This window comes from Acomys russatus, chromosome 16 (genome assembly GCF_903995435.1).
Source record: "Acomys russatus chromosome 16, mAcoRus1.1, whole genome shotgun sequence".
In the NCBI taxonomy this organism is placed as follows: domain Eukaryota; kingdom Metazoa; phylum Chordata; class Mammalia; order Rodentia; family Muridae; genus Acomys; species Acomys russatus.
In genome coordinates this window covers 34,444,837-34,464,975 of record NC_067152.1, presented here as the reverse complement: position 1 = coordinate 34,464,975, position 20,139 = coordinate 34,444,837, and the positions used below count along the sequence as shown (strand labels likewise).

Sequence of the window (20,139 nt, the reverse complement as noted above, 5' to 3'; positions counted from 1 at the left end):
GGCTGGAGCAAAGAATATATATTGTATTCTTGAAAATTCTACTCAATGGGGCATGCCTTTAATCCCAGCACTCCGGAGGCAGAGGCAGATGGATCACTGTGAATTCGAGGCCAGCCAGGTCTACAAAGGGAGTGCAGGACAGCCAAGGCTATACAGAGAAACCCTGTCTTGGAAAACGAGAGAGAGAGAGAGAGAGAGAGAGAGAGAGAGAGAGAGAGAGAGAGAGAGAGAGAAAGTTCCACTCAAGCTATATTGCTGTAGTGTTGTTGTAAAATGGATAAGTACACAAAGTAATGTATATGTTAACTTGCTCAAATTAACCAGTCCATGTTGCATGTATATTACAAAACATTGTGTGGTACCAATAAATGCATATGGTTTTTAGCTATTATGAAAACACAAGAGTTGCAGAAATAGCTCAGTGGGTAACTTAAGTGCTTGTTTGGGCTTGAGGACCATAGTTCAAATCCCCTACCAGGTGGGTATGGGTCCCACCTATAATTCCAGTATTCAGAAGGCAGGGACAGGTTCCCCATAGCACAATGGCTAGCTATACAAGATGCCTAGATGAGCTCTGGGTTCAAATGAGACAGCCTATCTCAATAAATAAGGCAGAGTAATAAAGGAAGGCTCCCAACATCAGCCCTCAGGAACACGCACACACGCACGCACACGCATGCATGCATGCATGCCTGCAAACATGCATGCACACATGCATTCACATCGCATACACATTTTCCAAGGAGAGGAAAGGGACAAAGAAAAAAATGTAAGTCAAGTCGATTGCAGAAGGAATGAGGGAAAGAATTCTACTCCCTTAATATCTACCTTCAAATCGCTCCAAAAATAACTCTTGGAAAATATTAATGTAGACCAGAATTATGATAGCTCACTTTTCTTTTCTTTAATGTTTTGAGGCCAAGGTTTCAAAAACTTCAAGGTGAAATTGTCTAGTCATTTTGATGGACTTTGAGTGATAAACAGACTGAAAATTATAATACACAAAAATAAGTGTTATTGACTTTGAATCACTGTAGTAGACTATCAATTATATCCATTCTTTATCAAGAATAATCAAGAATTAGCTATAAACAGAAATGGGGTTTTAATTTAATAAGCTAAGAGTTTACAAATGCATGTTTTTTCAGATTTTGTGTCCATGCTATTGTAGGTAAATTGGAAAATACTAAGATGTTTTAAAGAAGAAATTAACATAATTTTATCATTAAAAAGTAACCAGGATTAGCATGTATACACTTATGCATATGTTCAAATTTCTATCTATGTGTTACACAACCATTTTGAACTTTACCTTCTCATTCCACTGTATGGATATAACGTAACTTGCTTAATTTTCTCCTATCATTCCTAATCCTAGTTCTCACAATACTTCTGTAATAAAAATCTTGTTGTAGTGTTAGTAACCACCATATGAAAGATTTATTTCTCTGGGTGTAGTGCTTGTGTTTAGTCTCAGCACTTGGGAGGCAGAGGCAGGTAGATCTCTGTGAATTCAAGGCCAGCCTATTAAATATGAAAAATAAGATTCCGGGTAACAGATATGATATGGAGAAGTTTATTGTAGAAGCATGAGAGAGCAGGAAATGGGGAGGGGTGCCCCAGAAAGAAAGAGAGAAAGAAAGAGAGAGAGAGAGAGACAGCAAGAACGAGGTGGGTTTGCCCTTGTGATATCCTGGGCAACTCCCACACCTAGTGGCGGGTAGGTGATATCATCATAGGTTGCTAAGCAGACTAGGGGAGGTATGCTAACCCAGCCTAGTCTACAAAGTAAGTTCCATAACAATCAAAACTGTTACCCAAAGAAGCCCTGTCTCAAAAAAAAAAAAACAAAAACAAAAAATCAAACAAACAAAAACCCAAAACAACAAAAAAATTATTTCATGTATGTGTGGGTACATATATGTATATGTTTGTGCTCACATGTGTGGTATGTACAGAGGTCAGAAGTCAATGACAGGTGCCTTCCTCAATCGCTTCCCACCTTAGTTTGTAAGACACTTTTGGGGCCTGCATTTCATTGGCTGAGTCATTTCTGCAGCCTATGTAAGAGATGTTCAGTGGATATTTATTTTTAAAAAGCATTAAGGCTTTCCCCCAAATTACTCTTTAAACTGTTTTGCAAATCTAGAAGCTACATAGAAGTCTATGAGTGTCAGAGCCACATTAACAGCTTCTTGCCTCTGTGCGAACTGTACCTTTAAAAACAAATAGTATCACTTCTTAATTGGCATTTTCTACTCCTTGAAAATGCCGGTGTTTCCTATTAGCCCTTTTTAGTCTTCTGGATCTAGTAGATTCTCTTCTGCTCTCCGTCCTTTTGAGGAGCTGACATAAGCATGAGATTGGGTGATGGTTTGAATAGACCCACAAACCTGTGGGTCCTGGTGAGGGGAGTGTTCCGGAGCCTTAGGGGGTGTGGCCTTGTTGGAGGAGGCGTGTCACTGGGGGTGGGCTTTGAGGTTTCAGTCTTCCTCTGCCTGCTCAGCTGGAGTTCTCAGCTCCAGCACCAGGAGCGCCACAATGCTTCCCACCATGGTGAACTAACCCTCTGAAACTGTAAGCAAGCCCCAAATTCAATCCCTCTTTCACAAGGGTTGCCTGGGTCACCATGTCTCTTCACAGCAATAGAAGAGTAACTAAGACAGATAGATTGACAAAGATCTTCCGCATTAAAAAAAAAAAAAAAAAAAAAAAGATCTAGTTGTCAATAGCTCTTACACCTTACTTTTGTGTAAAGCTGATAGTTTGTATAACCAAATTTTAGTCATGATTCACTATTTAGGTTTTTTTTTTTTTTTTTTTTAGCTTTTATTACCCGTATTTATCCCCATTCCCGAGAGAGAGAGAGAGAGAGAGAGAGAGAGAGAGAGAGACAGACAGACAGACAGACAGACAGACAGAGAGTGTGCATGTGCGTTTGTGTGGAATGGCAGCCAGAGAACAACTCATAAGAGTTGCTTGGTTGGAAGGGTCAAACTCAGGTCACTAGGCTTGACAGCAAACGCCTTTACTCACTGAGATAGCTTGCTTGTTCCTCCATTTCCTATTCTTAAAATAGTAGAGTGAAATCTTGAATGACTTAACTATCTAGATGCGGAGCAATTTACAAATACTAAGAATCATTCCTGTGTTGTTATTATAGAGACAGATCAGAGATAAATATCAGAACAGCCCCCATAACCAGTAAATTCCTTAAATTGCATGGGAAATGATTTAGAACTATTTAGAAACCACGAAAGTATGAATTACACCACAGACTGGCGAAGTTTAAAGAGAGCAGAGAGTAAAAGGCACATTTTCTCTTCCTCATTCATAACGATCGAAAAGGTCACTGCCTTTAGTACAGTGACTCTGGCCTCCTTAATTTAAGCCAGAGCCAAGCAATATTCACCACTTCGTTCCTACTTCAGCCGTTCATCTCAGCTTCTTGAAGAAACTCAAGCTAAAGGTTAGTAACAGGAAAGCCTGACTCTGCTTCCGCCCCTCCAACAGTCTCCATGTCACCGTGGCCAGTGTCGCAACACAGGCGACACCAGTCAGCAGGGCACTCCAGTCTCCCCTGCACAATGATCTTTCCTGTCAAGCTGTAGGGCACCAAGGCTGCAAAATCCCCTCTTTCAAGCGCAGCCACTTCCAGGAAGCCACTGAGGACGATCAGATTGCAATTAGAAGCACAGCCAGGGTGCAGAGGCCAACGCTGTGAAGTCTGGGTATCTGGGTTCTGAGGCTCCATCCTGATGTGAGGTAGAAATCCATTATACACCTCTGGCTTCTGACATGATGAAGATGGTGCACCGGGAAATTTTTCTCAGCACCTGACACAAGGACGTTTCAATTTCTTGTCTTCCCCCAAGTCCTTTGTGAACATTTCCAGACCCACTGTAATGGCTGATCTTGGCTGCTGACTGGACTCTATCTGCAGTCAATGAAAACCCATGATGCCGAGCACACCTGGGAGAAATTTTCTAATCGGAGTATTTGAGGGAGAAATATCCACCTCAGATCTGGAAGAAGGAAACTGCTGTTTACCTGGGTGCCCTTATTCTCACTGGAATGTTCCACTGGCCTGCTGCTGAGGTACTCCTATGCCTGTATTAGAACCAAGTTCTTTGGGAGTGCAGTGCCAACTGAAGCCCAGCAGCTCCCCAGGAATCCTCTCGGGCTCCAGCACCAGACTGGGAGTGCTGAGACAGCCAGCCTCCTGGACTGAGCACCTACCAAATTCTCAGCCTTTCCATCATGACTCCGCCATTGTTGGACAACCCGGAGGACAGTCTGTACTCCATCATAAGTCGGCCATTGTTGGATTACCCAGAGGACAGCCTGTAAGCCAGTCTAACAAATCCCATTATCAGCATCATCATTATTGGCGAAAGATTTGTATATGTGTACATATATTTATCTATATTATATACTCGGGCTAACAATTGTGTTCCTTTAGGCAACTCTAACATGCCCAGTAAACGCCACTAGGAGGCAGCAATAACACATAGAAAAACTTTTTCATTTTCTCTCTCTCTCTCTCTCTCTCTCTCTCTCTCTTTGCCCCCACTCTCTCTGTCTCTGTGTATCTATCTATCTATCTATCTATCTATCTATCTATCTATCTATCTATATCTTGGAAAAGGAGGAACTGCTTCTTGTACCAGAACAATAGAAACAGTGATTTAAGGACAAGACTCTGTTCACTGATGACCTGCAGGGTGTAAAACAAAATGCCTGAGTCCAGCATGGTGGCGCACGCCTTTAATCTCAGCATCTCCTGAGTGTTGGGATTAAAGGTGTGCGCCACCACACCTGGTGCTACTTTTCCTTTTATCGCAGCAAACTACCCAGAGGGGGAAATCATCCTAAGGGAGGAAGGGCTCCTCTGTACTCGTGCTTCCAAAGGAATCTCAGACTGTCAAGGTGGGGGAGGCAAGGCTGAGTGGCTCTGTGCACAGCAGCAGGAGTATGGAGCCTCTACTTGTTCACATAGTTCAGCCGGGTAAAGGTTTAAATTCTGAAACTGTTGTCCAGCATTCACAGCCTATGGTAGTATTTTCTCAGCTCCAACAGGCTTGGGCATCCCCTCACCTGTTGCCATGACATTTGCAATACATGTAATTTTTCTTTGGCTCAACTTGGTGCTTGCTCCTTTCCTCAGCAGACACCCCATATTCTTGGCATCTCCAACATTCCAGGAGACTAAAAGCCTTAGTTTCACCATCACAGTTTCACCCATTGACTCCTCAGGGTCAATAGGCAGGGAATATGACCCTACTACATATACATTGCCTGGACCAAATGACTTTTCTCTGGAACCCTGGTGCAAGCTGCATTTCCTCATAGCTCTTACATTCTACAAACAGGGAAAACCAGTGCCATGTGGGTGACACTAAGTTCCACTGCCAGTTTGAGACATAGCTGGGGCCCCTTGGGCCATGGATGCACAGCTCTGTGTACAGCAGCATGAGTGGGAAGCATCTGCTTGTTTCCATGACAGCAGGAGGACCCAGTAAAGAAATAGCCACTGTAGAGAGTAGGGATGTGAGCAGACGAGAGACAGATGGTGATAGTGCTGGACAGAACTTGAGAGCCTACATCCATTGCACTCATGAATTTAAACTGGGATCTATCAGACGGTTGTGACTTTTGCTTTGCTCCCAGCAGCACTCAGCTTCTTAGGTGCAGGCATAGGGATGGGAAAGAGAGCCTTGAGTGATAAAACAGAAAAAGAGAAGGGCAAAGGAGTAGGACATACCCAGAGGGAGGATGCCAAAGCCAGATGTTAGGATGATAACGAGTAAGGGGAGATGTTTGTGGCATCATGTAAACACAGCATCCAGGATTCCGGTCCAGTTCTGTGGACCTGGAAGCCTGCGTCTATTTCTTTGTCAAACTCAAGGATGCACAATTAACTATCTAGGAACTGAATCATCAATATTGATTTCAAGGCCGTCCTCGGGAAAGGTGGGATGCACAGTTTTCGATTCGTTGTAGTGAGTTAGATAAATAGTACTGGCTTGGAGGTCTGTGAACCAGTCTGTAAAAAAAGTGTTATAGTGTAACAGGGCTGCCCTGCTGAGTGTCAGGCTTCCCACGTCACAGCCGGGAACCAAAGATGTTTCTGGTACTTGGATCTCTTAACATAACTAAAACCAGGCAGATGTGGTGGCTCAGGCCTTTAATTCCAGCACTCTGGAGGCAGAAGCAGGGGGATCTCTGTGAGTTCGAGGCCAGCCTGATCTATTAAGAGAGTTCCAAGACAGCCAGGGCTATTACACAGAGAAACCCTGTCTTGAAAACTACCCCTTGCCCAAAAAAGTATAAAACCACCATGCCATATGGAGTCACACTGTAAAGACCAAGGTGATTCAGTAACTTTATTTTGCTATTTCAGTTGGATTCCTCAGACAAGCAGAGATAAAAACATGACATTCAATTTTGATTCTGAAAATGCCTTCAGCACGGTGTCACCTCTGAAGCATCTGTTTTCCAGAAAGCCAGAGAGCTGTGCTCTGTCGGAGGAGGGGGAAAAGATAACAAGAGAGACAATCATTTCTTAAATTTCCTAAATAGCTCATCCAAATCAAATACATCTTACACATGTGTTGAATAAATTTAATTCTAGGAATAAATTCGCTTAGTGTGAGGTGTCAGTGGTGGGAGAAAACAAATGGGCAAGGATCAGCCATTTATTTCCAAGAAAGAAAATGAAAGGTTTTATATAACTCTGACAGGCAAGATTAAAAGGGGAAAATCATATCCGCCTTTTATTTCTTCTCTATGGCATCAAGAGTGCTGCCTCTGTCTGAAGACCATAAGGAAAATCAGCCTGAAAAAAATATAGCAATGCAACTCTGACTTTTTAAGATTATCCCCTTCTAGTAGTTTCTCTACTGATTTGTACTAAGCCTATAGCACTTTGTTGATTTTTAGATTTAACCTATCGCTAGGATTCTTCTATCTTTTATTGTATTTTTATTTGTGTGTGTATGCATGCATGCACATGTGTACACACACACACACACACACACACACACACACACACACACACGAGCTTGGAGACTAGACCTCAACACTGGGTGTTTACCTCTGTCACTATCCACTTTATTTTTTGAGACAGGGTCTCTCACTGAACCTGGAGCTCACTGGTTGACTGCCAGACAGTGAGCTCCAGAAATCTACTCACTACCTCTCAGCTGTTCTACCCAGCCCTAGGGTTGTAAGCTGAGTACCAAGGCCAGCTCTTTAATAGGTTCTAGGATACAAACTCAGGCCACAGGCAATTTACCAACAGACTCATTTCTCCCGCCCAGGTTCTTCTATCTTCCAGGCAATAACAACTTATTCAGTAGGGTTCTAATTCTTTGTAATTGTGAAAATGTCACTGGTCAAGCACTGATCTTATGCCGTGTATAAGATTTATATTAGTTAGGGCTGGGATGATGGTGCAGTGGCTAAGTGTGCTTGCTGCCTACGTGTGTGAACCTGAGTTCAAATCCCAGAAATCATGTAAAAAGATAGGCATGGCCACACACAAGTGCCAGTAACACTGTTTTGTGAGGGCTGGAGACAGGAGGATCACTGGGCTTTCTGAGCACCAGCCTAGCTCCAGACTGAGAGGTTCTGTCTAAAAGGAAAAAAGGCAGAGAATGATCAAGTAAGACACATAGTGTCTCTCTCTAGCCTACACATATAAACCCAGGCACATGTACCTGCACAATACCACACACACACACACACACACACCACTCATACATACACACACATACACTAAAATACCTCTATCAATTGAACCAACCTCATGAGGCCTTTCTTATTCATCATTTATGTTTCCTTCTCTCTCAAGTGATAAGTTCTCACACACTGCCCCTCAGTTACATCTATTCTCAATCATTGTCTCCCCAGCTGTCAATGCATGGTCATTCATGTGCTTGTAAACCTAGAGCCAGAAGTAAGTACATCCTCTCTTGGCTTTTCATTCCTAGCCCTGAACCCGAGGTTAGCATTACATTCTATACACCAACCAGCATCCACTTCCGAATCTCACACAAGTACATTGGCATCTTTCTCAACACGTTTTACTCTAGTAAAACTTTACCCTAAAGAATTCCTCTCAAATTGGGCATTTCTGAGGGCAAATAATAATAATAATAATAATACTGGATCTATACACTAATCACCATCATTATCATCATCACTCCTCTAAAACGTAGAATAAAGAAATGATAAATGATTGTATTATCCAATATCTGACTCTTCACATTTTCACACTAAACTTAACACAAGATGGCACAATTCACCTCAACGGTCCTCAAGGAAACCTACAACCTCAAGGTTCAGTGAAAAGAACTGGAAAGCAAAATGTGCATGTAAGCCAAAAAGCTATAAGCAGCTCTCTGCTTTATCTGATATTCTCCCGTCAGACATTTTTATTAAAAAAAAAAAAACCCAGTAGCCAAATAGATTTAGCTTCCCATGGTCACTTTATAATCTAATTGCTGCTGATAGTGAGGGCCAAGCGGTCCACAGCAGCCTTACCCTTGAAACATTTGGGGATTTCGATGGTGCCATCTATGCATGTAGCCTTCTCGGTGTAGCTGCATTTCTTCTCCTTATTTTTGCAGTAGAAGGAAACCTCGTCACCATGCATCATGCCATTCTTAAACTGTTCCTGGATCTTCACCCTCTCTCCCTGGTACAGCACCGTGGCTTTCTTAATAGATATTCTGCAAGATGCTGAAAGAGAGAATCTCTGAAGTCAAGACAACAATCCATGAAGCCTCTGTTAGAGATAATATAGTTTACTTATGCTCAGCAAGATGGCTCAGGGGGTAAGGACACCCGCCACCAAGCCTCATGACCTGAGACCAACCCACAGGACCCACATGGTGGAAGAAGAAAGCTTAATTTCACCATGTTTTCCTCTCACCTCCACACAGGCACCATGATGCATGTGAGCCCACATACATACATATGCACACAATTGCACAAAATAATAAGCACATAATACAATGTTTTTAAAGAAGCATGTAAACTTTTGAGTTAATGGATAAGCACAGTAAGATAAATACGCCAAGACAAGAGGGTTCCAAGAAACATGTGACATGCAATGTCATTGTGATTGATGACAGGTGCTCTCTGTCAACATTACTGGCCTCCAGTAACAGCATAAGATCAAAGCAGCAGCAGATAGTTGGGTTTTGCGAGTGAGAACTTGATGTAAGCCTGGGCTATTCTGCACTCAGATCCCATTTATGGAGTGGATATACCCACCAGCCAACCACCACGGGTGGAAGCTGCTGACGGCTCACAGAGGACTCCTGATCAAAACCTTGATTCAGGAACAGCAAGAGGCTCAGTGGATAAAGGGACTTGTCACCAAGCTTGATGATCTGAGTTCAGTGCCCTTCTCCAGAATCAACTCCAGAACATCTGACCTCCTCGGGTAGGTCATGTGCTTGCTCATACACACAGACACAGACACACACACACACACACACACACACACACACACACACACACACACACACCCCACAATAAAAAATATAAGAAAATTTAAATGCTTTCAGCCTCTTTAATTGTTTTACATATGTGTGTGTCTGTGTGTATTTCTAAATATATAAACACAACCTACTCAGTCCATGTAGTGCTACTTGTAGGTATATAATTTCCGGGCTGCCATTTGGTATTGGATATAGCCAGTTGGCAGGGGCAGGGAGGTTCTTACCTGGAGAGGACTCTCTCCTGCTTTCAGTTTACTTAGTTGCCTGTAGTTCTTTGTCTAGGGTTGAGGCCATGAGAAATTTCCCACTTTCATAACTATTGCTGTCATCCTTGTTCAGGTCTAGTTTAAGCTGTTGACACCATGATACACACACACACACACACACACACACACACACACACACACACACACACATATTTTAAAGAAGGAACTTGGTCAAAATGAAAGTTCCCAGGTCCCATTCCAGATCCACGGAATCAGACGCTCCAAGGATGGAGCATAAAAATGTGTAAGAACAGGCCTCAAGGTCTGTGGAGGTGGCTCAGTCAGAAAAGTACGTTTTGTATAAGCGTGAGGACCCAAGTTCCGACCCCAGCAAGGATCTACATAAAAACTAGGATAGAAAAGGAAGGCTGAAGAAGCACACAGGCAGATTGCTAGAGCTCTCTGGCCAGCCAGCAAGCCTCCAGGTTCAGTGAGCAAGCCTGTCTCAAAAACTAAGGCAGAGAGGGAAAAACATGGACCACTGACCCCTGGCATATACACACTTACGTCTACACACCAGCAGGCACACATGCATACACCCGTACATGCATGTGCACACATACACACAGGGATACCCATACATGCATGTACACACACACACACACACACACACACACACACACACACACACACACACACACACACACACACGACCCTGGGGAACTCTGATGCACAGCAAAGCTGAAGAGCCAGGCCCATCCTAGCTTCCCTGTCCTGCCATCTTCTGAGATCCTGGCTTCATAAATCAATTGCACTGGAATGCCTGTCCCTGCCTCTGCTTCTAAGAGATTCCAACCTATAACCCACCAGCCATTCATCATTTTGGTTTTGTGCCTACTTTACTTTTCTGTTGAAATAGTTCAGCTCGGGCAGAGATGGAGTGCTATATGGTTGCTTCTTTGCATAACCATTGCATTATGCAAATCATGCCGTTGATGGATTAAGGACAGATGCCCAACTCAAAAAACTTGACAGCACAGGGAATCGAAGCCAGCTGGTGATGGGGCTTTACCTGTTGTAGGACCAAGCCAGGTTCAAACAAGGAGATGAGAGAGGGCGCTGACATGTTGTATCTGAGTTCCTCATTTGCGTATTTTTTTTAAAATATAACTTGAACTAGCTTAGGTGTGTAATTGATCTTTGGAACAGAGAGAGCCTTGACAAAAAAAGAGACAAAGCAGAGTGGGTGGGCAGGATGCTCAGGCAGCAGAGATGGCTTAGTGATATAAAGCATGCACTGCTCTTCCAGAGGATCAGAGTTCAGTTTCCGGTACCTACATCAGGGGGCTCACAGCTGGGCCTAACTCCAGCTTCAAGAAATCCAACACCTCTGGTCCCCGTGGGTACCCACCCATACATTACACGTACACACTACCCACATACAAATGCAGACAATTAAAAAAATAGTAAAAATAACTATATTTTAAAAGGTACTAATAGGCAGACAAAAATAAATACAGGCAGAAACCATGATCTTCCACCATATTACCCAGTGCTTACAGAGAACCTGTTTACTTCCTATCTTATTTATTATTTATTTATTTATTTATTGGTTTTTCGAGACAGGGTTTCTCTGTGTAGCCTTGGCCATCCTGGACTCACTTTGTAGACCAGGCTGGCCTCGAACTCACAGCGATCCGCCTGCCTCTGCCTCCCAAGTGCTGGGATTAAAGGCGTTCGCCACCACGCCCAGCTCTGTTTGCTTCCTATAACTGGACCCTAAGCAACCTTCCTAAGCACGTGAATTCTCTGTGTACTATTGAGCCCTTGTGACTTTTATACGCCAATGGCTCTGAAGCAAGTGTAAACAACAAGACGAGAGTAAATAAAACAAGCAAATGGCAGCCCAGCGTGATCCACTGGGTGAATTCAGTCTGTGAAGGATGTCATCCACATTGCCGTACCTTTACAGTTCGGCAGGGCGGACCAATTTCCTGTCTTGGTGCACTCCACTTCTTCCGGGCCATCCAGACTGTATGTTTCGTGGCAACCAAACTTGGCTTTGTCCTTATAAAGAAGCACCGGCTTTGCAGGATAGTTCACAAACCCGTTGTCTGGCCTCGAGGGGAAGGGGCATTTTACTTCTAAAAAGATGTTCAGTAAGACACGTTAGTAACTAATAGCACACTGTCTGATGGCGGCGGAACGGCTACGTTCTTCCTTCCGTGACACCACGGGGTCACCGGGTATTCCCGTGAGTGAGACGCAGTTCCTAGGTGCCCGATGCTTAGTTCTGTCCCCAGTCTCTAATATTTACAGAAACCTGACTATTTAGAAAGTAAACATGGTGGCTGGAGAGATGGCTGAGAGGTTACGGGCACTGACTGCTCTTTCAGACATCCTGAGTTCAATTCCCAGCAACCACATGGTGGTTCACAACCATCTATAATGTGATCTGATACCCTCTTCTGGCCTGAAGGTGTACATGCAGGCAGAGCACTGTATACATGATAATAAATAAATAATAACTCTTTTTTTTAAAAAATCGAAAGTAAACACATTTTAAAAGTAAATAATGATGCCCTGCTAGTTCTTAGGGCTTTGAGTTTTCATCGTGAAGGGTCTTTGGCACAAACTTCTACAGCCTAAAAAGTGGGTATGAAAGAAGAGGAGGAAGGTCTCTTTTCTAATCCGTAAACCAGATTAAAAAGACCCTGAGCTGATTATACAAGTCATAGCCATCAGTAGCCCAGTTTGTAAAACCCTCATCCCTTAATCCAGATATCTTTCCACCAGCCTCACTGCTGTCCAGCTGTCACCAGACACAGTCCGTTCATGCCTCTTTGGCTTTGCAAGCGATGCCTCCCTGCACAGCACGCCTCTGAAGATACCCCCTAGTCAGTCTTAAGACTGTTCACTGTAAGATATTTAATTCATGGCAGGTTAGTGACCAACGTCATTCGCCTGTCATCCCTGGTACAAAGCACACGGCCTGGCACATGGTAGATGTGCAATAGACATATAATGGGGTGGACACCTATGATCTCAGCATCTGGGAGGCAGAGGCAGGAGGATCAGGAGTTAGAGACCCAACTCAGCTACACAGTGAGTTTAAGATCGACTGGATTGAAGCTTTCCATCCTTAAAGGAGGAGAGATGCTCCTAGGACTTTTTTTTTTTTTTTTTTTTTGAGACAGGGTTTCTCTGTGTAGCCTTGGCTGTCCTGGACTCACTTTGTAGGCCAGGCTGGTTTCAAACTCACAGCGATCTGCCCACCTCTGCCTCCCTAGTGCTGGGATTACAGGTGTGCACCACCACGCCCGGCTGGATGCAGCTTTCTTAAACTATCACCCATGCATGCTGAAGTGGGCTTTTCAGTGATGGAGTATGCATGTAACTCCTCACTTATGCCCCTGTAAGTAGCTCCCAAAAACCTCCCTAGTCCCCTAGGTTAGACTTAGGTGTGTCACTTCTTTGGTCTGTCCTCCGTGCCTGATCTGCGCTGAATAAATATTATTCATATCTTCATAGGAAAAGTCATACAAAAAGTCACACACACACTTTCTCAAAATAAAAAAGAAGCCGGGCAGTAGTGGCTCATGCCTTTAATCCCAGCACTCAGGAGACAGAGGCAGGCAGATCACTGTGAGTTTGAGGCCAGCCTGGTCTACAGAGCGAGTCTAGGACAGCCAAGGCTACACAGAAAAACCCTGTGAAAGAAAGAAAGAAAGAAAGAAGAAACAAGAAAGAAAGAGAAAGAAACCAAAAGCAAAACAAAATAGTTTGTTAAGGGAGAGAATTTGTTGGCATTTTCAACACATTCAAAGGTGTTTGTATGCTATTCTAGGTATTTTGTTTTAGCCACTTACCCCTGCATTCTGGCGATTCAGTCCAGTTTCCATGGGCTGTGCACATAACTGTGTCATTTCCAAACATGGCATGGTGTGGCAAGCATTCAAAGACAGCTTTTTCCTGATAGAGTTGTTGTTCGCAGCAGATGGCTTGTAATCCTTAAGAGTTGCAAACTTAGGAACTGGTGGTGGTGGGCAGGTGACAGCTGCAAAGAGAGATCACCGTCATCTCTATGGAAATAACTGAGGTTTTGAAATGTTCTCTTTAGAGTCAGATGGATATCTGTGCATTCAAGGTCAGCCTGGTTTCCATAATGAGACATTGTCTCAAAGGAAGGGAGGGAGGGAAGAAAGGAGAGAGAGAGAGAGGGAGAGAGGAAAAGAAAAAAGGAAAGAAAGAAAGAAGGAAGGAAAGAGAGAAAGAAAGAAAGACAAACAGAAGCTCTGTGGGATGTCAAGAGGTCTCTATATAAAAATCACTCGTTGCCATACTCAGTGACCAGAGTTCAGTCCACAGGACACACATAGTGGAAAGAGAGAACTGATTCTCACAGATGGCCTTTGGGCCTCTTACACATGTGCCAAGTAAACAAATGTAATTTAAAATTTAAAATAAACTCTTTCCAGAATAAAAGAGAATATGAAAAAAAAGTCAATTTTGATAACAGGATAAAAAAAACAATCCATTGTCGATGACAAGTAAGAAAGTCAAATCAAATGTGCCCACCAGTCAGAAACCATGCCAACCAAGAAGCAAAGGTTGGGGGTCACCACAACATGACAAACTGTGTTAAAGGGTCTCAGCATCAGGAAGGTTGAGAACCACTGCCATGTAGGCTCAAGGTCAAGAACCTCAGTTCACATTTGGTGAAGATGTGAACGAATCATTGCATTAATAAGTGAGAAAGAATGCACTAATGAGAAAGAGATGTCTGAGGTCACCGCTGGCACAAGTGCTCCTTGACAGGACCGCTGGTGAGATGAGAGTTAGAAAACTTGCCTGGCATGGATAAGACTGTGGCCTGGCTCTCAAGCATGATGTAAAGAAAAAAAATTCTATTAGAGAAAGCCATCTCTTTGTTGGTTGCTTTCTTCTCTACGGCCTAAGAGTTCTTCTAACCAAACTATGGCAGGCCCTGGTAAATCAATGCCAAACCTTGCCTTTGCCAAAACAATGAGAGAGTTTTGTAGTTGACAAAAACAGCAGGTACTGGTCCACCAGGCACTGGTCCACCAAGTAGCAGATACATATAAGTTCATAATTAAAATGCTTCTAGCCCGCCATTCAAGGGCTGGTTCCTGTCTCTTCTAGAATACAGTATCCATCTGAACATCCCCTTGAGCGACCAGCCAGGCATCTCACTGAACCAGGACTGGAGGCTCTCTGGAAACAAGGAGTTTCTGGATTGTGGGGCTGGCAGTACTAAAGCCAGGAAATTTCTGGACACATCAACTTGTCCCTTGACCCTCAAATGAGACTCATAGACTTACGAGCACAGACGGGAAGCTCTGGGCTCCATTTTCCTTCCTCGGTGCACTTTGCAGAGTTTGTTCCATTCAGATAAAACCTGAGAAAGGAAAATGTATTAACCAATAAAGTGACCTCAGTGGCATTATAAATGTGCTGAGGACTGAACTCAAGGGTGTCAATGTGGGAAATAGGAGGTCTCCCACTGAGACTCCCACCCTTAAGTCTGTTCATTTGTTTTGAGTCAGGGTCTTACCATGTTGCCAAATAAGAAAACTCAGGCAGCCTCCCACCTTACTTTCCCTAGTAGCTGCCACTAGAGTCATGTGCTATTATATCCCCCAACATATTGACGCTTTTCCCATCTTATGGTGCTGTTTTTCTAAGGGCCTTTGTTCTCGGGACTCAGCCAAAGCTTCAGGTAAAAATCCCTGGAGGTTTGTACAGTTGGGGAGTTTAGAAGTCGTACCCCCTAAGCACCCCATTTCTAACCAGCTGGCCAAGGTGTCGGTTCTCTACATGAGGCTGAGAAGCAGCTCTCTCACAGGATGACAGAAGTGCAGTAAACTGAAATCTTCACTATCTTTGCACTTCTGGAGTGAATATGTCTAAACAACGCATGCGTGTCTTTGCCAATGAAGGTACAGGGAGCAGCATCACTGAAGCCCTGGCCCCGCCCCAGGGGCATTTGTGATCAGCCCCACCAGCAGCTTGACATTTCTGAAGAAAGACCCATGTTTCTCCTTTATAAAATGGTGTTTCCAAGCCTCCTTTCCTGAACAAGAATCTTAAACAAAACAAAACTGTCACAGTGTACAGCAGCGAGTTCTCTACAGAGCCATATTGGTGTCGTTTCTTGTAAAACAGATGAATCGTGTGACAAGAATAAGTGGGGCTGTGACATTGCATTAAATGAACATTAAAAAGCCGGGTGTGGTGGCGCACGCCTTTAATCCCAGCACTCGGGAGGCAGAGGCAGGCGGATCGCTGTGAGTTCGAGGCCAGCCTGGTCTACAAAGTGAGTCCAGGATGGCCAAGGCTACACAGAGAAACCCTGTCTCGAAAAAAAAAAAAAAAAAAAAAAAAAAAAAAAAAAGAGCATTAAAAGAACTAGGTTCGGGCTGGTGAGATGGCTCCTGGTTAAGAGCACACAGCTTAACCCGAGTTTGAATTCGAGTACCTATGCTGAACAGCTCAACTGTAATCCCAGAACTCTTCAGATAACACTGGTATCTAAATCCACGGACCTCTGTGGGGACCCACACTCACGTGCACATATCCACACACAGACACTCACGCGGACACAGAATTACAATTAATAAAATAAATCTGTGGTGGTTTGAATTGGAACCGGCCCCATAGGTGCATCGATTTTAATGCTCAGTCACCAGGGAATGGCGTTAGTTGAAGGGATTAGGAGGGAGGGCCTTGTTGGAGAAAGTGTCACTGGGGGGTGACCTTGGAGGTTTCAAAACCTCAAGACAGGCCCAGTGGCTCTCTCTTTTGGCTGCCCGAGTTTCTGGAGGTAGAACGCTCAGCCACCTCTCCATCCAGCACCATGTCTACCTGCATGCCAGAATCATGCTGATAATAGACTAAACTCTGAGACCGTAAGCCAGCCCCAATTAAATGCTTCCCTTTGTAAGAGTGGCTGTGGTCATGGTGTCCCTTCACAGCCATAAAACAGTGACTACATTCTTTAAAAGAAAAAAATAAGTAAGTTCTGTATCCCCCATGGCCCAGTCTTCTCCACAGAACTCCCTTCCAAGACTACCTACTCCACTGGCCAGTGAGTCTCAGGACTAAAGTCCAAGCCACGTTACATTCCTTTTACAGTTTAATCACATACTAAGGTCTGGCCCAGAGATGAGACGGAATTACCACTCAGGTTCACTCACCTCACTGTGTCTCTCCAGACAAGTAATTAGCGAGGGGCCCAGAAACTAGAGTATTGATTTCCTATTGCGTTCAACTTTATTTCTCCACTTTCTTACAGCGCCCGGCATCATGGTGTCTGCTGAAAGTGGGACTAAAATGTCTGTGTGTCCAGCAAGTCCAACCCAGAGGCTAGAAATCAAGCACAGGGCAATTGCGATGCTGTGCTCCGCCCGCCAGCTCCTTCGACTCACTAGAGGCCTTACCCAGGGTTACAAGTAAAGCTGATGCTGTTCGGATATTCAAAAGTTGTGTAGCGTACAGCTCCATTTTCTAAGATTCCAGCGAAAGGACACACTCTGGCTGTGATTTAAGGAGAAAAACCGGTAAATTTCTATCGACATATAACTATGCAAACCCCCACTTCCATCTCTTGACCCAATAACTACTACTAACTATCCTAAGAAAGCAAGGAAAACGAGACATGTGATACGTGTGTAGAAATGGTCTTTGTTGGACAGCCTAAGTGGATGCTGTCATGGGATTGTTTTAATTAGAGAAACCAAACCACCAGCAGATCTATTGTTCAGCCAACAAAACATAGACTATAAAGGTTGTAGAAACAGTCAATTTTTATAATATGCTGACAAAAGTAGAAAGACGCAAAATTATATACACTCTTCACAATGACGGAAGAGGCATCTGGAAAGTACATTGAAAATGACAATATTAGGGGCTGTAGAGATGACTCAGAGGTTAAAAGCACTGCCTGCTCTTCCAGAGGTCCTGAGTTCAAGTCCCAGCAACCACATGGTGGCTCATAAACCATCTATAATGAGATCTGGTTCCCTTTTCTGGCAGACACTTACACATGCAGGCAGAATGCTATATACATAATAAGTAAATCTTAAAAATAAATAAATAAGGGCTGGAGAGATGGCTCAGTGGTTAAGAGCACTGTCTGCTCTTCCAAAGGTCCTGAGTTCAATTCCCAACAACCACATAGTGGCTCACAACCATCTATAGTGAGATCTGGTGCTCTCATCTGGTATGCAGGCACACAGGCAGGCAGAATACTGTATGTAATAAATAAATAAATCTTTAAAAAGAAATAAGTAAAATTTTTAAAAAAATAAAATGACAATATTAGTGATCAGAGTTCTGATTTAAAAATCATGCTTAAGGGCTAGGAGTGTAGACTGACAGTGGAACACGTGTTAGCCTACACAAGCCTCTAGATTTAATCCCTGGTGCCTCCAAAAAACCCACTTAAGACTTATAAAAATAAAAAACAAACTCAAATCACTTGCAAAAACGTATATAATTATGATAAAGGTCATATCTATATAATCAAAATAATTATAGCTCTGATTGCTTCATCTAGCTATTTTTACGACTATACATAATTGCCAAAAACTCAATCTGGATGATTGCTTAATATTTGGCTACAAAAATTAAGCTAAGAGCTGGGTGGTTCACATCTATAATCCCAGCACTCAGGAGGCAGAGGCAGGAAGATCAGGAGTTCAGGCTCATCCTCAGTGGTCTAGTACGTTTCAGGATAGACTGGAATACATGACACTAAAAAAGGCTAATATGATCATAAACCATGTTCCAAGGCATCATAAAACAATATACTATGAAATTTATATTATCAATGTGTAACATGTTTATATTTTATTGTAAATATATATAATTTAGGTACATTTATAGACAGCTTATGAAATATTAAATCTGATTCCATTTTGAGGCAAAGTCCAAAGATATGATCATTCCCCAAGTTCTGTTTATCTATGAGTCTCTTTGGCAACAGTTTTTCTGGCAGTATTTCTCCACTTGCCACTTGTCTTTTAACGTGTGTGTGTGTGTGTGTGTGTGTGTGTGTGTGTGTGTGTGTCCTACTTCCCTCACCAGTAAGTAATCAATCCAGGTCTCTCTCTCTCTCTCTCTCTCTCTCTCTCTCTCTCTCTCTCTCTCTCTCTCTCTCTCTCTCTCTCTCTCTCTCTCTCTCTCTCTCTCTCTCTCTCTTTTCTTAGTTTCTAAATGTGCTTTCTTTGTGTGGTGCCCTCCCCTGCTACAGCCCTGTGCTCCCTGAGCAGGATGAGATAGGTTTTTCCTCCAAATATCTAGAACCCAAATGAGAAGAGAGAACTGGAGAGAAGTTTCAGACTTACGTATACATTTCAAGGTGTTGATGGGCCACATTCCTGTGAGAGGACAGGTAAACCGTCTCATCCCTCCCCGGGATACATAGCCTGGTTTGCAGGAGTAGACAATCTGCTCCCCTGGGTCATAGGCTCTTTTTAACGGAACAACCATAGCAAATGGTAGTTCATCTGGCTGGGGACAAGCTGAGACAGAAGCCAAAAACAGATAGTTAAAAAGAAAATCTTTATTCACAATTTTAAGGGCACCTAGCCACGCAAGGGAAAGACATCTACTGCTACAAATTATAGGTCTGCCCAATTCCGTACCCAATACTTCCTATGCAAGATCTCATCTGACCTTAATGACCATTCGAAGGAGGCCTTACTGTCACCTACATACTACAGTGTGATGGGCTTGAAATGGCTGAATATCCTGCCGATGAGCTTTAAGAATGGCAATACTAAAGAATACGTAAATATCAGTGCCATATCTCCAGCAGCCGCTCTGATTTGAAAGTCATCATTACTGATCCCTGACACAAACTCATGGGCTAGAGTCATTATTTCCTCAAAGGCAAGAAGTACTCACTCCGTCCTGCAATGGCGACATGGCAGAGGAAGGCTGCGAACAGGAGGAGCACCGGGGAAATCATCGTGGATGGGTCCCACCAGCACCACCGAAGCGGTGTCTTCTGCTGAAGAGAGGCGCGCAGATACAGAAGGGCTTAAACATTAAACTGCTTTTTGGGTGTGCTTTTATTTCTGCAAACAGAAACTAAAGTTATCTGCTTTAGAAGGAGCCAAGAGAACCCCATTCTTTAATCATTTACCCCACTCTCCTGAGTCTATTGTGAAATCATTTGGTGGGTGCTTCTTTGGGCTAGCACATGTTTTTCTTAGTGGCACAAATAGGTCATTATTGCCCCTGAAAGAATCCTGACGATGCTGCACTGTCTGGATCTCTTATACTACTCCCTTTTGTTGTGCCTTGCTCTGTGTTTTTTGGTATGTTATAGATGAACCGCCAAAAGGTGGGAGCTCCTGTGTCACTTTGTGTTCCTGACATATGAAACTATGACA

The 20,139-nt window shown here is 43.4% G+C and overlaps 1 protein-coding gene across 1 annotated transcript; it reads right to left on the bottom strand.

Annotated features, from left to right (window-relative positions):
• Positions 1-6,450: 6,450 nt before the first annotated feature.
• Apoh (apolipoprotein H) lies at positions 6,451-19,783 on the bottom strand. The gene is given in 9 exon segments (XM_051158937.1): positions 6,451-6,521; positions 8,548-8,745; positions 11,683-11,862; positions 13,588-13,701; positions 13,704-13,775; positions 15,061-15,137; positions 17,179-17,275; positions 19,087-19,263; positions 19,649-19,783. Coding segments are annotated over 9 exon segments (1,035 nt in total). The 5' UTR covers positions 19,713-19,783; the 3' UTR covers positions 6,451-6,465.
• Between the last annotated feature and the right edge of the window lie 356 nt (positions 19,784-20,139).